The 23277-nt window shown below is 45.9% G+C and overlaps 1 protein-coding gene across 1 annotated transcript in view; it reads left to right on the top strand.

Moving 5' to 3' along the window:
• Nucleotides 1–23192, top strand: part of OXSR1 (oxidative stress responsive kinase 1) — a 31547-nt gene extending 8355 nt beyond the window's left edge. Inside the window, exons 8-18 of the mRNA XM_032965306.2 lie at nucleotides 3527–3660; nucleotides 4527–4575; nucleotides 6352–6417; nucleotides 8870–8992; nucleotides 12924–12959; nucleotides 13560–13721; nucleotides 14962–15032; nucleotides 15157–15209; nucleotides 17513–17581; nucleotides 19886–19950; nucleotides 20454–23192. Of these exons, the coding sequence (XP_032821197.1) occupies nucleotides 3527–3660; nucleotides 4527–4575; nucleotides 6352–6417; nucleotides 8870–8992; nucleotides 12924–12959; nucleotides 13560–13721; nucleotides 14962–15032; nucleotides 15157–15209; nucleotides 17513–17581; nucleotides 19886–19950; nucleotides 20454–20528 (903 nt within the window). The 3' untranslated portion in view covers nucleotides 20529–23192. The remainder of the gene's footprint in view (nucleotides 1–3526; nucleotides 3661–4526; nucleotides 4576–6351; nucleotides 6418–8869; nucleotides 8993–12923; nucleotides 12960–13559; nucleotides 13722–14961; nucleotides 15033–15156; nucleotides 15210–17512; nucleotides 17582–19885; nucleotides 19951–20453) is intronic.
• The last annotated feature ends 85 nt before the right edge of the window (nucleotides 23193–23277 follow it).

Here is a 23277-nt window from a genome sequence, read left to right as displayed (position 1 = left end):
TGTTTGGCCAATATCAGTTACATTGTGTGGATTTTATTTTTTTTGTTATGGGAGCAAACAGGAGGACGTGGAGGAAATGTATACAGAACAGGGGGAGAACACACACACGTGTAAATGCGTCCAAGTCGGCAATCAAACCCAGGGCCTTGTTTAATGCGAGGCATGAGTTTTTTTTTACCACTTTTCATTTTTTTTCAGTTGATTTATTTTGGTATAGCCCTGTGAGCCATTCGGCTCTTGAATCGGGTGCAACCACAACAAACAAAAACACGAACAAGAAAAACATCTTAAAGTGACTATGTGACTGTGCAAACAGAAAATCCATGAAAAAAAACAGCAAAATATTCCTGAAAAAAGCACCGTACACCAACGCTGTGTGCAAAAAATCCCAGTGGGATGCAAGTCAAACAACAACAACCACCACAAGAAAACTTAGATTAAGGCCATCAGTCTAACTCCGTACTACAACAAAACAAACATGTCCAAACCAAATTTTTTTTTCGAAATCACCAAAAAATAAAGCCATAATTGCAACGTAACAGTGATCACAGGGACTGTGACCGAATTTTTACAAGAAACTACATAAATAACATGTAACACCAAATCCTAGAGCCATAGCTGGCTGCATGAGTTACTCCACAACAACAGAAGCATCAGTTGGAGTATCAAATTTTTCAATGCACCTATAAGATCAGCACGCTAAATCAAAATACAGATATTACTTTGCAGCGTCATCCGGAGCGAAACATTTTATTTTATTTTACGCCAATGAATAGCAGTGGCAGCTAGGTGTGTACAACTCCTCTAGAGCAGTTTTGAGAGAAGATCTCATTGGTAGCGATTCAAGTTGCAGTTTATTGGCAATAGCATTCCAGACCCTGGGAGCATCAATAGCAAAGGCCCTTCCTCCAGTTTTTGTACGGCAATAGGGAATGTGAAGCTGGTAAATGAGCGAAGACCTGAGGTCAAATTTGTTCTTTGAAACAGAGAGGAGATCCAGCAGGTAGTCTGCGGATTTTTTTGTAAGTACATCGTGAATAAGATCTGATGCACAAGCCGTCGAACATTAAGAGATGTTAAGTTTGACCCAATGTAGAGATCAAAGTGGTGAGTCCTATATGGGCACTTCAATGTAAATCTTAAGGCCGAGTGATAGATGGAATCATTCTTCAGTACAGTACTTGGGGCTGATTTATACACGATGTCACAGTAGTCAAGTAGAGGCAGTATGGTCGCTTTTATCAATTCCAAACGGAACATTGGGGGGAAGCAATGCTTGTGTCGATACAGAACACCAATTTTTATTTTTGTCTTTTTACCAATATAATCATTGTGATCTTCAAAATTCAGTTTTGAATCCAGGAATACCCCAAGATACTTATAGATCTTGACTTGCTCTATTTGATAATTATTTAAGGAATGTAATTGGGGAAAAATAACTTCCTGCTTTAGTCGTGGTGAGAAGCATAGCACCTTGGTTTTGGAGGTATTCAGGAATAGTTTAAGAGCAACTAGCTGATGTTGTAGTTTGTTAAAATCTCCCTGTAGCTTAGCAATCACGTCATCCGGAGAGCGGCCAGCAGTAATCAGTATCGTGTCATCTGCAAAAAGATTTACCCTGGAATGATCCAGGTCAGTGCCCAAGTCATTGACATAAAGAGAGCACAAAAGGGGGCCGAGGATGGAACCCTGTGGGGAACCCCTTTTGTTATCTTAACACTGTTTGACTTCCAACCATTTGTGGATACAGTTTGGGTGTGAGAAAAGAGGTAATTTTGTAACCATTTTACTGCGTTTTCGGAAAAACCGAGGCAACTTAGTTTACTAAGCAGGGTGTTGTGGTCTACTGTATCACAATCTTTGGACAGCTCTAGAAAAAGACAGGCACAGTACTGCTTATTATCAAGGCTCCTGTAAATGTGATTCAGAGAGTCTAATGCAGCAGATGTGGTGCTGTATTTTTTTCGGGAACCCAGATTGTTTTAGATGTAGTAGATTGTTGGTGGACAGGAAACTGCTAATTTGGTAGGTCAATAATTTTTCAAAAAATTTCATCAACGGGGACAAAATTTAGGTAGGTCGGTAGTTGTTTGGATCATCTTTAGGGCCCCCTTTGTGAAGTGGACGGACATAGGAATGTTTCCATTCTAGAGGAACTAATGCTTCTTTGCTGGACAGGTTGAAAATATGGGCTATAGGTTTGTGTCTTAGGTGACCAACAGTTAGTAGAGCAAAGACGGGAATACTATCTGCTCCGGTAAAGGAGGACCCTTTGAGGTAGGACAGTTGTTTCAGAACCATTACTTTCATGGATTGGCTGGAAACTTAAGTCGTTTAATGTTTGGACAGGGGTGTAGGAATTGGCATGAGCAGGGGTGACTCCCAATACATTATCAATAAGATTACCAGCTTCAGAAAAATGAAGGTGAAAATTGCCAACTCTTTTTTTGGGATCTGAAAAATATTCCCCATTTCGGTGAAGCTCAGCGGGCAGATTGTCTGTTTTGGATGCCTTTTCGATACATTTGATTGTTTTCCATAAAATCATGGCATTTCAATGTGATTCCAGGAGAGTGGAGGAAAAGTAGGCATTTTTTGCATGCCGTATTTTTTTGACGCATATATTCCTTAAAATCCTGTATTCTAGCCAGGCATTGACGAAATTAATTTTCTGAGCACATGCCCAAGCCTTGTCCCTAGTTTTCATGAGCTTTCAAATCAAAGGATCAAACCACCCTGATGCCCAGCCTCAGATCGTAACTTTCACTAGCAGGACACCAGAACAAAATGTGGCTCTCGAAGAGCTGTGCACTTGGAGCTCTGCTTGGGAAACTACCCGACCAGGTTCTGAGTTAACACATTGTCTACTGCTTGAGGACATCGGATGTTGCCCATTGTGGGGTTTCGTTTTTACACAATTGCTGCGTTTGGGCACAAAGGCAAACCATAATGCAGCCAGCAACAAACAGCACTGTCAAAGTTGTAATGGATAAGTGTAACACGTGTATTGAATCGAGCAAGGCTCATATTGTTAGAAGTTGGGGTGGGGGAAATAGACGATGATGGAAGATAATTCCAGAGTGGAGTAGTGTAAGAGAAGAAGCGGAAAGAAAAGTGAGGTGACCTGCAGTGTGGTGAGTGGGCAAGTTAGTGGGTGAGCAAGTGAGTGAGCGGTTCATTGTTGAGTGATCGGGTGAGTGAGTGGTTGGGTGTATTTTTGTTGTGACCTGCACTGTGTTGGTGAAACGGTGTGATATGTGAGATGAAAAAATCATTGTCTGGTTGACCCAAGCCGTCAACTTGGGTTTGAGGAATCGATGAGTGAAGTTCACGCAAACAGTAACCATGGAAGTAGCCATAGCAGAGTGATAAGGAGGTGACTGACTGCCATTGAGCAAGTGACTGAGTGAATCAGTGCCCGATCGTCAATCAACATGATTGCATTGCGTGGCCGTAGAGTCTGCGTTTACGCATGGGCATTTTGATGGTGTGCATCCTGGACCAACAATCTTTAATATTTGTCCAGGTCCTGATGCTGACTCTGCAGAATGATCCGCCCACCCTGGAAACTGGCGTTGAGGACAAGGAGATGGTTAAAAAGTATGGGAAGTCCTTCAGAAAGCTGATTTCCCAGTGCTTACAGAAGGACCCTGCTAAAAGGTGAGTGGTGGAGGTCCTAGTTCACACGCTAATATCAAAGCTTGCTCAAATGAGCATTGAGGCATTGGTGCTCATTTCCTGTTTACAGGCTTGAGGAAGTGGTGGAAATTCCACATTTGTTGTCTGTAGGACAACTGCCGTTGATTTCCCCACAAAGTGGTCGTTATTTTATCGACCCCAGAGGGATGATGGGCTGAGTCATCTCCCAACCAGGAGTTGAACTCGTGATCTTCCAATTGCGAGCCACTCGCTCTATTGCCGAGCCACCAGTTGTCTGATTGTGAGGGTGCGTGTTTGATTGTGGTTGTTTGACGTAATGTGGGGAGTGGTAGTGTATCGGTTAGCGCAGTGTGCTATGAACTTGGTGACCCGAGTTCAAATCCTGCTCACGGCCAATACCAGTGACGATTATCTGAACCAGTCCTGGGCCTCCCTGAGGTCGTCTCGGCCAGAAATGAGTACTTGGTGGTGCGGTGTAAACATCGCCACTGGGAAGACAAAGGCGGTCAGGCGTGGTGCTAGCCACCCACCACCTCGTGTGCTGTGTGCTGGCTTTCATAGGTGCTCGCTAACATCACTTGCCTCAACAGTCTGTTAAGGCTCTACGGGGGATCTTTGTCTTTGATTGACATAAGCAATGTGATTATTGTTGTGGTGCGGTGCTTGTCTTGCGAAACTTCATTCTCCCCCTGCTTGAGTCATAAGTATCGCATGCACAGGGCTTCTGACCGAGGCAGGCTCTCGGCCGCCAAATGAAACTCGGCCTCGGGGCGACGTGGTTCTGGCTGCATTCACTGCACTGGGGAAGGCCGCACTGTGACGTGTTTGTGTGTATGCGTATGCTCCCTCCCATGTGCTTTCTGCAGACCCACGGCAGCTGAGCTACTCAAGAGCAAGTTCTTCCAGAAAGCAAAGGTGAGCTTCAACTGCCCTGGTTCGTGTGACCGAGCTTGTAAATGAGTGGTGTTCGATAAGGGGCCATGTTGTAATATTGTTCGGTTTAACGGAGCGATTCCACGCTATTCGTGCTGAGCCAGTTGTGAAACTTTCTGCATTCTCAAAATGAGGGGAAGTATATCCATAGGACAACCACTTTTCACCTCCCCACAGAGTGGTGATCATATCAATCCTGGAAGAATGATGGTCTGAGTCAACCCCCAACCAGGAATTGAACTCGCAACATATAAATATACAAAACATCAATCCATTGGCCTTTTTCTTTTGTGAAATTAGATTCGCTATTTCACATTTCTATACCAGTTTTACTTTTGTGCTTTTTCTCTTTGGCTATTCACAATTTAGCAGCATCCGCATCATGGTGAAGGGATACCTGTACTTTTGCATTACAGTAGCGGAATGTGGCCCGTGTGCCGCCATCCACATGGCCGAAGTTTTTACGCTTCAAGTGCCGTTGCCCTTTCGTGCTACATTTGCCCTATTTTTTGGTGTTTTTTTTTATTTCCATCCTGGGGTCTAAGCGTTAAGTGAGTGGAAGAAGTGAGAACGAGAGGTAAAAGGCAAAGAGAAGGTGATGAGTTTAGCTCAAAGATGGAGTTGTTGGATAGACTTGCTCGTGGTGATGTTCCGTTGTCTGCTGTTGGTGCCATTGTGTGGTGGTTAGACGAGTCAACAGTGCGATTTGTAGAGAGACAAGAGGGCAATCGGGGGAAAGTGTGGCGGCAAGTGTAACGATGACTGCCAAAGTAGAATCATCATCACGTCCCCATCATCCTAGGCAAATAATACTTCCAGATTGAGTGTAATTTATTGATGTGTTATGTATTAAATATATTTGGATTATTGTGTTTAAACATTTGTTATTTATGTGTAGGATTATTGCTACGAAACATTTTCATTTTCTCACATTTGTTCAATCGGACACGGGAACCTAATCCCCCCCCCCCTTTCCCCGCATATAAACATAGCAGCTACATTTGCAAATTCTACTTTCATGCAGATTTTCAAGAACCTAACCCTCGTGGATGTCGAGGCTTGACTATTGGCCTGGGAAGCTGGATGGGCCAGTTGATTTATGTATTTGTGGAGACGCAGAAGGGAGTACTGCTCATATTTACCCTTTTACCCAGGACGCTGCACAGCGGTGCAATAAATGTGTCACTGTGTTGAGTTTTGCATTGAACAGGGCCCCATTATTTAGATGGTGTCCTCTCGCCAATAATACCTAGAAAAACTTGCAGCATTTGTATAAGAAGCCTGACTGCTGATGAGATCCAGAAAGCCGAAACCGCTCCAGAGTTTGCTTACTTAAACAAATGCTGCTGGATAATATTGTCATAGACGGACGAAAGGGTGACAGACTAAAACATATACATTTTATCTTAATGTGGAGACGCGGAACAGAATTTTGCTTGGGCATTTCAAACCCTATATTTATTCTCATGTCCAAGCGTAGGCTATTGCGTAGTTCCATTCCCACCTTTTATTTGAGCTGTTACTGAATAATAATGATAATGAGAATAATCATGTTATAATTATGTACCACTAAATGTACCCTTGTACTCACCTGTGTGCTTGCCTTTATCCTCAACTGAGTCTTACCTGTGTCCTCACCAGAGTGCTCAACTGAGACCTCACCTTCTTATGTAATGGATAGTTAATTGCTATCGCACTGAGCTCAGGGGAAAGGGATTGATGTTGGTTTCACTGCGATTGTGATGTTGTGCTTCTCAGAACAAGGAATACCTGGCGGAGAAGCTGTTGCACAAAGCTCCGACAATCACCCAGAGGTCCAAGAAGGTATGTTAATCACGGTCTCCATTCGTGCCCTTGGCTTCTGCTGGAATTATAATAATTACATTTTAACATAGCGGCGTCGTTCATGCAAATTGCATCTCAAGACGCCGTAGAATTTGTGACGTGTGCAATTTTCGCACAGAGGCGAGGGAAACCACAGACAAGCGCTTGGGAAGGCAGCCAGAGCTGCCGCTAGCATTCGTTGCTCAATCTCTGTGGACCTATCTTGGGATGTTTGGCCACCTCCCATTAAGTTGCTGAGTGCTGTTACATTTCCCCCTTCCAAAACCGCACCACTGGTCTTTCATGCCAGTGTGGCTGGGGACCCCATATCAGGCTGGTTCAATACACACTGCGTATCAGTGCTGGGGGAGGCCACGTTACGTTTGTCGGCACGGCATTTGGAGTTGACCGAATGAACTCCCAAGTATGGAAGTGTGGAGGTGGTTTGAATGAATGGCGCTGCGCACTGCACAGTGCCCAAGCTCACTTTCGTGAAACGGAGAAGCTGCCCCGCGTGAAACCGAGCTCCGTGCTCTGAGCCGGCTATAGAAACAAAAACAAAGGAATGGCATTGAACGTTATTTGTAGAAGTGCAACCCTTTGTCAGACCATTTCTGGATGCGCTCTGAGATCCTAGGATGGAATGCGCATTTTTAATTTTAATAATTATTATGAGGTTCCCCCCCCACCACACCTTGTAGGTCGTGGGGGTGGTTTGCACTTTGTGGGGGGCAGTTGTGCCGTAGTTGGCGTGCTGTGCTGACTCACCCGGCAACTCCAGTTCGGTTCCAGCTCTTGACCGATAACAGTGACGTATATCTGAAAAAGTCCTGGGCCTCCCCTAGATCAACTCGACCTCAGAGGAGTACCTGGTGCGATGTGTTAACACCACTGGGGAGTCAAAGGCTGCCGGGTGTGAGATTCGCCACCCCCTCGTGCTTTACCGGCCCTCACAGGCACTCGCGAATTGCTCTTGCCCCATCAGTCTGTCAAGGCTATTGGGGGAGGGATCTTTGTCTCTGTACTTTACTAGGCTCGTCGATGTGGGTTTGAAGAGTGGCATTGAAGTAAAGTATAAAAACAAGTATTTTGCTCCACTGCACTCTGCTGCCCACCAACTAACCCCACAGCCTGTATCACCTGGAACAACAGTTAACCCAAATACTATCCAGATTCAACCCATTCCTGACCTGGGCACCTTTCTTTTTGGAATTTGTATGTTCTCTCCCTGTTATGCATGCGTTTTCTTTGGGTTCTCCAATTCTCTCCCAAAGATGATAAAAAAACCACTGTCATTGATGTTGGCCATACATCCCAATGAATGTTCCTTCAGACAAAAAGAGTTACCAACTCTGCAAGGCTTTTCTGGGTAAATAGTTTTCCTGCATAGCTTCTGAGGTCTGATGACATGGGGTTAGTTCTGGGTTATTTGGTCAGGGCGTGGGTGGCCAGCATATGCACCCATGTGTTAACTGTAGACCAACACGTGCACAGTCTTCAGAGTAAAACCACAAACCCAAGAAAGCCTCTCTGAGTCTCAAGACGCTTTTTCATGAGGCCCCTGCCAAGTCTGGCAGTAGGGGGGCAATGTTGCCACTGTGTTTGTGATCCCAATTGAATATTTTGCAGGTAATTTTGCAGCTTTGGGATGATTTGGCCAATACTGGTTACAATATTGGGTGTGTGGGTTTAGCTGTGGGAGGAAACCAGAGAGCCCGGAGGAAATAAATGCAGAATGGGCATGTACACACTGGGAAAGATCCTCCGTATAGCCTCAAAAGGTGAAGCTAGTTGTAATACTGGCGAAAACGTACTCTGATTGTAAATGTTGTGGCTTGGCTCTCCAATACACCGGTGTGCTGTGCTAGTGACGAATTGGCATGTTCTGTTTACCTGACAACCCTTACTAGTTGGCTGTGTTGGGTGGTGGCAGGTTTGAATGACACATTTATATATTTACGCGATCTAACCCAAAAAAAACCTCTTATGGAAGCCTTAAAAGACTGTTGGAAGAACTGCTGTTACCGAGCACCTGTGAAGGCTGGCATAGCACATGAGGGCGTGGGTGGCCAGCATCGCACCCAGCCGCCTTTGTCTCCCTAGTGGCAATGTTTACACACAACACGAGGTACTCATTTGAGGCTGAGTCAACCTAGGCGAAGTCCAGGACTGGTTCGAATAATTGTTACCGGTGTTGACCATGAGCAGGAAAGGGGCTTGGGTTGCTTGGTTCATCGCGCTGTGGGATAACTACTGCGCCACCGCTCCCAGCCCTCCGAGCACTCTCACACTCTGCAGTACAGGGGGTGAAGACAATCCCCACACGGAAAGACACCTCAACCGGAAATATGATCAAGGCGCTTGTTGCTGTGAGGCAGCACGAGTATGACCAACCTGCTTCTTGCTGCTGCCAGACGTGTGGTGTAGCCGGTGCTCCTTCCCACTCTGTCAGGTGCGCCGCGTGCCGGGCTCCAGCGGACACCTTCACAAGACGGAGGACGGCGGCTGGGAGTGGAGTGACAATGAGCTGGACGAGGAGAGCGAAGAGGGGCAGGCGGCCACCATCCAGGAGCGGGTGGGTGCCACCGCAGGCCAGCACAGCCTTGGTCCTTCTCTGAGCTAAGAGGAGGAGGAAGCGCCTTGCTGCGCAGTTAAAGGATCAACTCTTTGGTTCTTTCGGTGAAGTCACATAGGTAGATAAAAATAATAATATATCACGACGTTTCGATCGCCGCACAAGCAATCGTCTTCAGGTGGGAGAGAGAAACGGGCTGCTGAAACAAGTTCTTATGTATAGAGCCGGGAGGGGGGCGGTTGCCTCATCGGGCAAGAAGGTGGGCGCTAGAGATTGTGCCTAAGCGGGTGGGACATCCAAAGATGGGAATCGAGATGGGGGGGGAAGGGGTGGGTTGTGGTTGATGCACCTCCACGACGATGAAGAGCTCAGGTGGCCATTGTATATTGAGAGATTAGCATGTCAATGTGTAGTGACGGTAAATCCGCCACTAGGGGGATAGAGCACTCAACAGGAGACCCACAGACAGAGACACACACATACACACAAAGATACACATACAGGGAGACACAGAGAGAAACACAAACCGAGAGACACACAACAACATCACAGACAGTTATAGTCTGATAAAATAAGTAATATTTAAAAATGCTTCGATGAAATGTACTGTACGAGCAATGGCAGAACTCCACGACTCCAGGAAGTGGCCGCAAACCTTGCCATAACGTAAGGGGCCGTGGTGATTTACAGCCAACGTGAGTTGAGCGTGGACAATTAGACCCAAGCCGAAACATAACATATAAAAAAAGAATATAACAATAAAAAAAATATATTTTTTATAGAATAGTATTGTCATCAGTATGACATAAGTATACGCAGTTTGCAGTCGATACCACATTGGGAAGTGGCATAAAATAGAGATACAAGATTTGAGGATACGACAACAACAGAGTTAATAGAAAGCGTGTAAAAAGATCGTTAAATTTGTATTTTATTTTTTATGATACAATATAGTATTGTCATCAGTATGAAATAGGTATACCAAGTTTGCAGCCGATACCACATTGGGAAGTGGGTTAAAATTGAGTTACAAGATTTGAGGATACGGCAACAACAACAGACAGTGATTCATATTCTTAGTTCTTTTGGTAAAGTCACGTTGAAGGGAAACAATACAATAATAAAATATATATAAAACAATAAAAAAAATTCTCACGTTTGCAAACCGACACACCTGATGACGACCGTTTGTGTTATGGTCGAAACGTCGTGAGAATTTTTTTATTGTTTTATATATATTTTATTATTTTATTGTTTCCCTTCAACGTGACTTTACCGAAAGAACTAAGAATATGAATTACTGCAGTCACGAAAGCTTTAAATCAAAACAGACAGTGAGTTAAATAAAAAGCGTGTAAGAACAACGAGAGCTACCGCCACATCGAGGGAAAGGGGGCAACGTTGGCTTTGTTAGTGAGACATTTAGCCCGTTAAAGTAAAGACATTTAACTTGGTAATGTAACTCAGAGAGTCGGAAATAACTGCTGACAATGGCAGGTAGGATGGCGATCGAAACGTCGTGATCTATTATTATTTTTTCTACTTATGTGACTTTACTGAAAGAACCAAAGTGTATGGATTCCTGCAGTCACGAAAGCTTCAAGTCAAATGGATTGTACGCAATAGTAATTGTGTTAATTTGGTATTCACACCTTGCTTATAGCGCTGTGTTTAAAGAGATTCTGCAGTAGTTTTGCAGTTGTGGGTGATGCTGCTGTGTATAAAGATCAGCTGTGCAATTATCAACTATTTTCTCTAATTTGGATAGCGTTGCTGGCACACGTTGGCCTACTCAGATGATGTCACGGGATCTTTAATGGCCACTTCGAAGCAGGCGGCGTGTGTTTGTTCACACACACACCATAGTAATGACCAGGGCGGCCTGCCAGATTTAAACCGTGAGCCTTCTCGGCAAGCAACGAACATGCGACTTCCGGGCCCTGCCATCGCCCCATGAATAGCGACGGAGCGTAGGGGCCCCATGCAGCATGAGGGGCCCTGCATTGATAGAACAACAGTGGTGAACCAAACATTAGTGAGACATTTAAATCCCAATGAGCATAAGTGAGAATTCATCTCTCATTCCTATCTTATCTGCATTTTTCTTATCTTATTTCACTACATCTAGCCTTTGTCTACTTATCACTCATACAATTACATCTCTCAACTGTATCTTCTCTCAGATAACTACATCTTTTGTCCACATTTCTCTTGTTTGACTGCATCTTGTCTATTGTCTATCTCATCCCATTTAAATATCTCTGTCTCTTGTATTTAGCTCTTCTGTCATCGCACTTGTAGTTTATGTATTAAAACGGTTGGGGCACAAAAATACATTCTGCTTAAATAAATGGTCTCGCACCATGACTGCTGCAGCCTATCGGCAGCCTGAACCCTCTACCCCACCACTTTCCGTCTCCTTTAACCTGACGTGTATGTCGTTTTACCACGCTGTTCATTGGGCCTGTTACCACACTACTTGTGATCCAAACGTGATCGTGGTTGGTGGCAGCAGTGTGTGACCCCCTCTGCAGGGAGGGTCGTGGTAGTGCATGTGCCTGGAAGTTGATCTCACTGCCACACAAGGGCTGACACGGATGGTGCAGCGCAAATGCCGCCGTGGCGTGGAGCGACGTCACATCCACGGGGATTCGTGTCACGAGATCGGTTTTTCGGCCAAGGTTTGAACATGAAAGGGAGGCTTTTGGTTCCTTCCCAGCCAATCGGAAGTAAAGGATTCATTTAGGTTTTAGATTTAAGGTGCAAGTTTACGCATTTGAGCATAAGATCAAAATAAAAAAAAATTATTTTTTGGCAGCTACGAGTTCAGGTTATTCGATATTTTTACATGTTAAACACTTTGTACATGTGACAATTGAATTTGGCTGTCGGGTAATGGAGGGTCTTATGTCACAGATGTGGTCAGATTGATTGTGTGCCATAACCCATGAATCAATAATGATTTATATTTGGTCTTTGTTAACCTTGCTCAAGGCTGCATGGTCCACTTTGCTGTGCAGACGCTCTCCTATGAGCCAGATGGGGCGCACTCTGCTTTAATCCGCCAAGTGTCAGTGGCAAAATGTGACTAGTCTCGCAGTGCCATTCAAGAATAAATTCCTTTTTGTAATTGTGGTGAATTTTAGCACCTCTAGTGGCTGTCAGTCATATGAACTCAAAGTATAATGCATGAGATTCCAAAAACGCTGGTTCATACACATGTGGCTTGATGCGTGCGACGTGCGTTTTATAGTCTCGTATAATTTCACCACAAATACAGTCTTGTTTTCGACTGTGAAATTTGGCCTGAATCGTGTTCTCAACCATGTACACATGGTAATGTGGAGGAAACTAAGTACAATATTTGTTGTGTTCAACACAGCCTTGACACATGGACCCATTTATTAGGATAGTTGAGGCTATTTAAAAATGTAAAAAAAAAAAAATTTTGGTCAAATATGTTTTTAGATTTGTAAATAACATTGTTACTTGTTAAAATGTAATTACATTTATTCTAACGACGTGAGAACTCAAGAGGTCAGGATAATTTTTACTTTGCAAGAGTCACCTGGGGCATGAGCCTGCCAGTATGGGTGCTGATTGCTGTTTATAATCCAAATTGAGTATCGGTGTCATTTTCGCATTTGACAAATTTGGACTCTTTTGCGAATGACATCGGGGCATCTTTAACATCCACTGTGAAAAAGACGGAGTGTTATATTATGGTTCTTACACCTGCCGTAATAACCAGGGTGACCACTGGATTCGACCCTCGAACTTCTGCAATGAGCGGCGAATGTGTTACCACTGGGGCACGCCACCCACCCTGCATTAAGGAGAAACAAAAACATTATTTAAAATCAAAAAGTGTGTCAAATGTGTGCTTGATGTTGATGACATATCTGACTGCTCTTTTTATTTACATTTACAGTCCCCGCGAGTAAAGGAACCGGAGTTGAGTTTGGAGGTATGTGGCTCCGTTTTAAATGTTTAGTGTGGCCCATAGAAACCCCGTGAGAAATATTACTGTCCTTCCATGTATAGCCTGCGAAAGCCAGACAGCCTTGCTCCACATGGACAATTTGTGTTGGGCCAACACTGATGGACGCAATCTCAAATTGCCTTGTGCATGAAGCCCTTTGGGCCATTCACAAGGGCTGCTTGTGTTCGCTGTGGCTGCACGGCCAGCGCCAGCGTCTCGACTTGCACGTGTCATATGTGCACACGTTTGTTTATATATACACAGAGGCTCTTGTCTGGTACACACATGGGTACGTGTGTGTGTTGCATGCATTCCTCTGCCTATATGTATGCATGTTCTTGTGTGTGTGCAAATGCGCTGGTGTCTACGTTAGTATGTGTGCCTATGTGCACACGCATGTTGTAAGAGAAGTGTTGTGACCTTCAGTGTGACAGTTGAACACAGTATGGATGAGATTAAATGGTTTGGTAAACCAGAATCCTCAACATGAATAGAGGAAGCTGTGAGCGAAGTTAACGGGAACAGAAGCCATGACCGTAGTGCGATTTGAGATGCGATGCAACCAACGCAGGCTGTCTGTTGCAGGGAACGATGAACAACATCACTGTCGCGGAGCACGCCCCGGCGTCCCAGCCGGGCAGCGACGGCCCAGCCGCCCTCCTCACCGTCCCCACAGCTCTCCCTCCCGGCACGGCCGCCCCTCCTGCCACCACGAACGCGGCAGACTCCACAGGGGGAACGTCAACGGTATGCTTCGAATGCAGCGATCGTAAAGTCTTGTGTTCGCTTGGCAAGGCATCGCTGAGGCTCAAGACATTTTTCATGGGCAATCCCACGCTGGGGATATTTGGCCAATTATTTTTAAACTAAGCAGACCGTACGACTCCTTTCCAAAATATGGCTCTTCGCACAATATAAAAGCATGTTTTTCACACCGGATCCCATCAGTCACACAGCCGTCTGGGTGTGCATTATTTCGGTGGCATTGGTTCATTACAATCAACCTTGGGACCGATTTTTAACTGTGATCAGCATAGGCTTGAGCCAATGCTGGTGGACTGCCAGATGTTTATAGGCAAGGATCCTAGCTGTAAGATTTGGGTCCTAGTTCACACAAAACTATCGTGTGAATTTTATACACGCGTGTTCTTTTTCAAAGACCATTTTGCACTTGGGAGCAAATCTTAATGCATGGAGAAATCACTTGGATATCCGCATGGGTGGGTCGCGGAACCCAGTTGCTATACTGCCGTTGCCTGGCCGACTCGCAACCCCCAGTAGGCTTCGGTCTCTGATCTTGTTTGGCCCTCAAACTCTCGCCTCCAGAGCACTGGGTTACCAGTGTGAGCCCCGCCATTCCCCGTCACTGCTGTGAACACTGCAAATACTGTTCCTGGTCGTGAACACTGGAGTTGGTGTTGATGTGAATTATTTTTGTAAAGCAAGCATTATAATTGCTTTGGTGCTAAGTTTAAATCACCATTGTATGGGTAAATAAATAATATGGTAAGCAAAATGCCTCATCTCCATATCTGCCTCTCCGGGGAATTTTTTTAAAAGTATCTTTTACACATCGGCCTTCTGGGGAGTGCTTAATTTCAGCAGCATTCGTTCAGTACAATTAATTGTTTAATCAGGCTTTGTTTGCTGGAACCACTACTGGTGAACCGCCAGATGTTTATGAGCAACGTTCTTTTCTGGTGGATATGGGTTCTAGTTCGACATCGGACTACAAAATATATAACACGAAATAAATGTTACCGTCATGAACAATAGATTGTGAAGATATGTTGATGCTGTGATTGCCAATGTGATATGTGCCAAGAAAGTTATTAGGAATTGATGATAGGACAGATATGAAAATTAAGATGGTTTGAATGCTGGATTTTTTTTATTATTGTGGTAAAGGTAGCATGTACAGATGAAGTTGTGTCCAGGGCAGGGCATGTGTGGTGCGGTGATGCGAGTGGTGGTGTATGTTGTGCAGTTGTCGGTGCACAGCACGGAGCCTTTGCCTGGGAGCGAGAGCAAGCCTGTCTCCTTGGTGCTGAGGCTCCGGTAAGGCCCGGTCGAGTCGCACACATGCAGACTGAACACTGAGTGCTTGTCACATGACAAACGGCGCTTGCCGTGTCGCATCGATGGGTAACAGCAATCGGTGTGTGCTGTTATGTTGCCGCAGAAATTCCAAGAGAGAGTTGAACGACATCCGCTTTGAATTCACTCGTGGTAAAGGTGAGTCCTCCGCTCTGCGTCTAGCGTTACAGCAACGATCATGGGGTTTGGCAGACGCAAGGCAGCGATGGTCACAGTAGCATTTGTGCAAGAGGAGCTCTTGACGTTGAAACGAACACTGACGCGCGAGCATGCGTGCGCACAAGTGGGGCGCAACGCTGCTGTCGCCCACTGTTGTAGCTCGTGTCGCTCACCCCCATGCACTGCGGCTACTGACTCGGCACACCTGTGGAGCGGTTCTGCGAAGTTCACACGCGCGTGGATGTGTTATAGCTATGGGACCTTTTTGCCAGGATCAAATATGATGAAAAAATCATAGGTTTTACCCTTTCTGGCAATAAAACAGGTGTTAAAATGTCCAAACGGCAAATGGATAACCTTATAGCTCGACCCAAGTTTTTAAGTGTTCTGATACTTGCATTGTCTCTGTACTGTTTGCCTTTTGGCACTCTCTAGTCCAACACTGGTGAGACAAAGCCATAAAGAAGGCGGTCTGTTGTAGGCCAATTAGTTTTAAAGACAATGCATATATTATCAGAGTTTATTTACGTGTTTTTCCAAAAGTATGTGTGGTTAATGCAGACTTTATACCTTGCAAAAGCTATATATTTCGTGTTTGAACATCTTAACGGATGTATCTATAGTTTGTGGCTGCATTTAAAACCCTGTGACCTGAGCTCAAATCCCCCTCGTGATAAAAAAACAGTGGCGAATATTTAAACCGATCCTGAGTTTTCCCCTAGGTTAACTCAGCCTCAAATGCTGTGTAAACAACAGCATTTGGGAAACGAAAGGGCATGGTGTTGGCCACCCGCCTTAAATAGGCGTTCACTATGAGTACTTGTCCCAACGGTCTGTTAAGGCAGTTCAGGGGATCTTGTCTTTGTGTAAGTATGCATGCGTGTGTGTGTACCTGTGCTCCTTGGATGGGATGGGTGCTTCGATTTAGCGGCATCATTTGTAACTTGTGATGTGTTAGCATTTACACGGCAAGCACCGTCCATTGTGTAGCAGATTGCCACGGCCTGGCATCAGTCATGGACCCGACAGTGTGATTCATAAGCAGGGCCGTGATGTAATAATAATCGTGATGATACTCATCTGGTGTTTAAAGCTTTGGCATCTCACAGCGCCATCCATGTCTTGAGGGACAGAGTTGGGGAGCACGCCTTTACTCGCAGACTGTGCTGATTACCGTATTTTCCCGCATATAGCCCGCATACGCATATAACCCGCAGACACATATGCCCCACAAAAATAGCGTTTTGTGTTAAACAAATTTCAGATATCCCGCACCTCCATATACCCCGCATTTTAACGTCGTTACCGCAGCTTAATTCCATCAATACGAAGTTTACATTTGTTATGCATTCCACTATCAATTGTTAACATTAAAATCATAACGTGCACAGAAAACAAACTAAGCGGAAACGAGTGAACTTAAAACAGTAAATAAGTAACAAAAGTAAATATCCATTGAATAAGTAACACATAACTGGTAGATAAATACGGTAAGTACAGTTTTAGCACCCGTAGATTGCCCACTGCGCAGATAGGTAACTCCATTGCCTCGCCCCCCCCACCTCTCTCTCCCCCTTGCTCTCCCGTCACTACCAGAGACCTTGCTCTGCCCCACCCCCCAACCCCCCACCTCTCCCTCCTCCCAGTTCTCCCGTCACCGGTAAACAAAGTGCGCCCACTTCAAACATTGTCGTTTCATTGTACAAACAATTGGAATAATTTAAAACGTGATAACGTGCAATTTTAGTGTGAGTGGTTTATTCAGCGGTGCTTTAGTCAAAGGTAAGTGTTGCATAGTGGATAGTCCTACCATGAAAACATTAAACGAGTCATGACATGTCATGTGTAAAATATATATCCCGCAGGGTCTTGTTTTGTTTGTAAAAAGTGGTATACCCCGCGGGTTATATGCGGGTAAATACGGTAGATGCTGCTTCATGGTGTATGGTGGAATTGTGTGGGGTTTTTTGTCACTTGGTGTTGAATATTGTGTAATGTTATTGAATGGTGTTTGATTGCGTTTGGTAATGTTCTATGGATGTAGTGGTGTGGTCGTGTGCGATTGCATGTGTGGTGTGTGCTGTGCCGACCTTCATAGGTGCTCTCAAACAGCACTTGCCCCAACAGTCTGTTAAGGCTACACTGGGGATCTTTGTCTTGGTGTGTGATTGCATGTGTATGGCATGGTTTGTGATTGTGTGGTAATGGTGTGTCTATTGGGTATGGTAATGGTGCGATTGAATGTGTATGGTGTGTAATTGTGTGGTGATGGTGTGTCGCAGACACCGCTGATGGGGTGTCTCAGGAGCTCGTGTCTGCGGGGCTGGTGGACGGCCGGGACGTTATTGTCGGTGAGTAATTGGCCCGAGTTGTTTGTTTGTTATCGCAGACTGCAACGTTTCTTTAGTCAGGCAAACGGAAATGTGAAAAAAATATTAATCGCGAGATAAAAATGTCTCATTAGTTCAGTCAAAGCAGACAGTTCCGGCCTTCATTTACCCAGGAGATGAAACCATCCCACTGAGAAACATTGGCTCCTCCCTTGTCATGTCGCTGCATCCACGGGGGTGTCTTTGCAATGTGAGGTGTAAATGTATAAATAGCTGAGCTTGCATAGTCAAGAAGCCAGTGGTCTCTTTGGTGCCCAGTGTTTTAAATAAATATATAAGAAATATGAAATTATAATAAACTCGCCTTTTGCCCCTCCAAGGACGTGTGTATTGCAGTAAATCTGAAACTTTCAAGCGAAGAGCAGACCGCGACGTGATATATTCATTGCATCAATGCGTGTGCAATTAGTAAGGCCGCGGTGACAGACTTATTTCATTTGAAGGTTATTAAGCCCTTGTTCATCACGACGTCCTTTTTACTTCTATGTCTCAAAAGCGTGATGGAGATCACGTGATGTGAGGGTTCTGCCTTTGTAGTGTGAGGGTTGAGTTGACGCCGAGGAGGGGGGAGGAGGCGCCTCGGCCCCCCATGTGGAGTGACGTCAGCCGCTGATTATTATGAATGGGAGGGGGGAGGGTGTCCATTTGGAGGACGTCACCTTATAATGATTATTAATGAGGGGGGCTGTTCGATGTGGGGTGATGTCACCTGCTCATGATTATTAATGAGGGGGGAGGGTCCATGTGGAGGACAAAACCTGTTCATGATTATTAATGAGGGGGGCTGGTCGACGGAGTGACGTCACGAGCGTTGCACACAGACATTCTTGGCTCATTACAGTAGGTAATAATAATGGGGGGGTGTCCATTTGGAGGACGTCACCTGCTCATGATTATTAATGAGGGGAGCTGGTCGATGTGGCGTGACGTCACGAGCATTAAGGACAGACATTCCTGGGTGATTTAGTAGGTAATATAATCCTAGGACACCGCAAATACGACGGGCCTGCTCGCGGATTTCGGGATCAACAGTCCCGCGGATTTCTGGGACAGCTACGAGTCATCCACGGATTACAGAAATTTGCGGATTATTGGAATACAGAGTACTGCTGAATGTGCATGATTCTTTATAACCACTCGTGAATGTACAGTGATTTTCACTGCGACCAGTAACAAATGAATTACCCTTCCTTACCCCGACTGCTACATAGTCAAGAGATCGGCATGCAGGCTCGTCTCGGCTTAATGAGTGAGATACGTTTCCGCGAACATTTTTCGGTTAAATGTAGACTCATTAAATGATCGTCGTTTTCCTATTGACTCACTCCCGTTGTTAACAGCTGAGATACGTTTCGGGCCCCAAAATTCTCCGCTCCTTGAAGAACTTTTTAACATAAGAAATACAAATTCAAATTGTTAAATCAAGTAATAAAACATCAAATATAACACCACACATGGAAAACCACTGCTTGCAGGTGCCTGGAATTTGTTGTTTGAAGGGTAGATGTTAGTGGTTGGAGGAAGCAGCGGGGACCATGCAGGACCGGTGGTTTAAATATCACTCGCCACTGATGTTAGCCGTGGCTGGGAATCGAACCAGGGTGACTGGGTTCATAGCCACGATGCAGGGATACAGGTGAAGCGCAGCTTCCGATCCTCCGTAGCTGCAATTAATTTGCGTCGCCACCCATTACAGTGCCACCACGAGGCACCCTCCCGCACGCGACGAAATGCCGCCGTACACCACAGGATAGTTGCTAAAAGAACAGCTATGTGCCACCGTGCGCCCTCTGCCGCCACGGACACACTTATCAATCGGTCTCCACTCGATAAACAAACATTTAGTTAATTTTGCAAACAAATGAGTCAATTTAAATTACTCTTTATAGTGAAGTCTCGAAGAAAGAATGCTCGTTAAACGAGACTAGCCTGTAGTCTCAAGAGTTGACTACGTGTTTAATGGGGAGTCATCATTCGTGGCACTTACAGTATCGCGCACAGCTCTTGGTACATTGCTGACGCCCGTGCAGATCCATGGTGATGACTACATTGAATGTGTAGTCATCCCATGTCACACGTCGGTGGTATCGAGGTGGACTGAGGAATGGTGCACCCAAAACATTAAGAACCGCTTCCTCGTCACCAACCCCCACTGGCTTGCACCTGCTCCGCCGTCACGGCCCGCGCTGCCAAACAAGTTTCATACCGGCCAGTGTCTGTGGTGCACACCATCGCCGCATGCGTCTGTGCGTGCGCCGTGTTTAGTTGCTGCCAACCTGCAGAAGATTGTTGACGACCCACAGACGAACAAGTCGCTGACGTTCAAGCTGGTGAGTGTTGGGAGCGACGGCGCTATTGGCGGCGTTGGCTGGTTTAAATATCACTGTAATCGTTCAACAAACTAGAATTTTATGGTGATGTGTGACCTGCGCATGGGTGATGTGTATGTGTAAAATTATTGTTTAAAACACGTGTTTGTAACCTGTGTGGCGCGCGTGCTTGTGTGTGTGTAGTTGTGGGGAGCGGTAGTGTTGCGGTTAATGTGCTGCGCTACGAACCCAGCGTGCCGAGAGCGATTCCCGCTCACGGCTAACACCAGTAACGATTATCTCAACCGGTCCTGGGCCTCTCCTAGGTCGACTCAGCCTCAAATGAGTACCTGGTGCAGTGTGTAAAAACATCGCCACTGGGGAGACACAGGCAGTCGGGCATGGTGTAAGCCACCCACCCCCTCGCATGCCGTGCCGGCCTTCATAGGTGCTCGCTAACAGCACTTGCCCAAACAGTCTGTTAAGGCTATACGGGGAATATTTGTTTCTGTCATGTGTTGTAGGCGTCGGGCTGTGAGGGCTCCGAGATCCCGGACGACGTGAAACTCATCGGCTTCGCGCAGCTCAGCATCAGCTAGGAGCGCAGCAATGGCACCTCCACCGGTGTCTCCCGCGCCAGCAGCACGACCTGAACACCGCTCTTCTCTCCTTTCCTTTTTTATCATTGATTTTCTCCGGATGGCCACAGTTTTATTTGAATAACATTGGGCTCATTGTAAATATAAAAAACTAATCATTTAACGATGACATTTTGTCCACGACGTGCAAACTCATAGGTGCGCTGCACATGGCTGCTGCGGCGACACGGTGTTAGTCTTTATAAGGCTTCGCATGAACTCCCTCGGCATCTTCACTTTTCAATCTCCCCCCAGAGGCAAGGGCAACAGATATGCCATAAGATTTTTAGACTATGCATAGTATATAAAATGTTAAACCAATTTAAAGGAGAATTAAAATAATGTAAGTATTGTTGACCAAGAGTGCACAGCTTTTCGTGGGGAGACACAAATATGAGAATGAAGACACTCCATCCTTTACGAGCAACACGGGCCTGCCAACTCAACGGGCTAGTTAAGCTATATCCATAGCCGTCATCCCATCCCGAACTGCGAAGCTAGCCAGCTAGCCGCAATGCATACCCTAGCCGTAGCTCTTACCCAGCTAAATGTAATCCCACCCATGCCCCCTAACCGTATCCTTTCTACCTGCGATTAACCAAAACAATTAGCCACGACCTTCACCCAGCAAACTGCAATACTCTTGATCTGACCCCTTCCCTGCTTGCGAGGCAGCTATTGCTGCCTACATGGATAGCCCTGTCCCAGCCGGCCACAGCCCGGCTCAACCCAGGCGGCTACGAGCATCGAGCCTGCAAGGCCGCCGCCGCCCAGGCCCCGCTGTGTTGGGAAGAAGCACCTTTAGGTGTGGGCAGCGTAGGACTTAGAACCATCTGCTTTTATAGAACGTATTAATAACAAGTCGGCATGAGAGTACAACACTAAAATAAACGTGAACACATATAATTAATTACACTAACGGGGTTAGTGGAGGTGCGATGGCAAGATTGTGGATTCGGGTGAATCTTGGTGGCGGTGGCACCGGACGGCGCGAATTGTGACGGCGTGCACGGAGGGAGGATCGCTTTAGAGGTGCAGGCTGCTGAGCGCCGCTGTCCGCTAGGCCGGAGAAGTGAGCGTCCCTCATCGCGCGAGTGCGTGAGCCGGGGCTGATGGCAGAGTGGCCCCTCGGAGACTCCCTTTACTCTAGACGTGCCGTCTGCGTGTGTTTGTGTTATTCAACAATACGTGTCAATTCCCGCTGGTTTCCACACAATAATAAAACATACGTTTGCTCTACAACATTGGATGTTACATCTTATTTAAGGGATCACGGAGAATACTGCAGTCTTGTTCATTGGGATCGTTAATTTTAAGTTGAAAAAATATTGTTCAAGCAAACATGTGTGTATTTATGCAATTTGTCACCTGTATTGGATGATACTAGGCTCAAAACGAATGCCGTGGGACGCGTTACTCCAGCACTTGTGGAAACTAAAGCAATGTTCGTGTTTAACGGCTTGCGTCCACGCAAATTTTTATCCCAGGTTGTGTTTCAGGGGGCAAGCGTGGTGCTCGTTGCAGCGCAGCTCGCATGAGTGGCTCCTCCTCCCTTTGTGCGGTGGCCTTCCCACACTCGACAGCGCCTTTCGTCTCGCCGCTATCGGAACGCTCGCGATAATCCACGGAGTAGCATTGCTTGGAGGGCTTACGGATGGCGCTCCTGCTGAGACCGTTCCCATTTCTGACACGAGTGGAGCCCGAGCGGGTAGGCTCAGAGGAGTGATAGACGGTAAGCGATTTAGTGTCCTTTCGGGTGTCCAAATCGATCCCCAGAATTATTTCCCATCGCAACTCCGGGAACCTCTGGAGTGCACATTGCAGTGTGTACAGACCTAGGTGGTTAGGCGAGTAGATTAGTGCGAGTTGAATTCATCTGTACATGTCCAGATCAATATTCTTACAGATATACCTTACAGTGTTTGGGACCCTAAGGAATCGTGGCATTTGGCTTAATTTATACATCAATGGAAACTGCCTCATTGGCCAGTATGGGCATGACTCGTGCACCTGCGCTCAGCTGGGTTTTGTGCCGACTCTGGGAATCAGAAACTGAATGGGGAAATGGTTGCTTTCATTAAACGCATTGCAGCACCATTCAAAACTGCCCCAATTATATAAAGGGGGGGGGGGTTGGGGGGGGAGGGCTACATACAGGGTCGGGCTTTTCTGAAAAGCGCTCTATGTTATTTGCAATGTGACATTTTACGTTGGTCGTTGATTTGATCGTTCACATTTAAAGGTGTACCTTTTTTTAAAGTGTGCTTCACTAACGTGAATGGGCAGGGAGACGCAGGATGCAGTGTCGTGGCAGTGGAGGCTCGTGCAATGCAGGCCTTGTGGGCCCTCTGGGGGTGGGGTCGGAGGGGCAGCACCTTCAGCTGCCCGTGCCGAGGCTACCTTCCCGCGTTAAAATCCGGCCCGGCCACTGCTGCCCCGCAGCTGGTTGTTGGTTATTGTGCCTATTGCTTATGAAAGAAAAAAGATCACTTAAGTGGAATTTCAAAGGTCGATTACTCTTATCACTATGGTTTAGGCTATGGTTATTCTTCACTACTATGGTTTAGACTGTAAAAGTGTAGACCCTTTCAGTTATGTGAAAAAATAAAAGTCCTATTAAGTTCATCGTTTTGATTGTGTGCGTGGGAGGAGGGGTGCTGTGAAGAGTGCTGGTTTGTGCAGGCTGATACTGCTGCCTTACACAACAGCA

This window comes from Petromyzon marinus, chromosome 34 (genome assembly GCF_048934315.1).
Source record: "Petromyzon marinus isolate PM22_M1 ecotype Great Lakes invasive population chromosome 34, UKy_Petmar_22M1.pri1.0, whole genome shotgun sequence".
Classification (NCBI taxonomy): domain Eukaryota; kingdom Metazoa; phylum Chordata; class Hyperoartia; order Petromyzontiformes; family Petromyzontidae; genus Petromyzon; species Petromyzon marinus.
The sequence above is the reverse complement of the archived record's forward strand: the minus strand, read 5'-3'. Positions and strand labels throughout refer to the sequence as shown.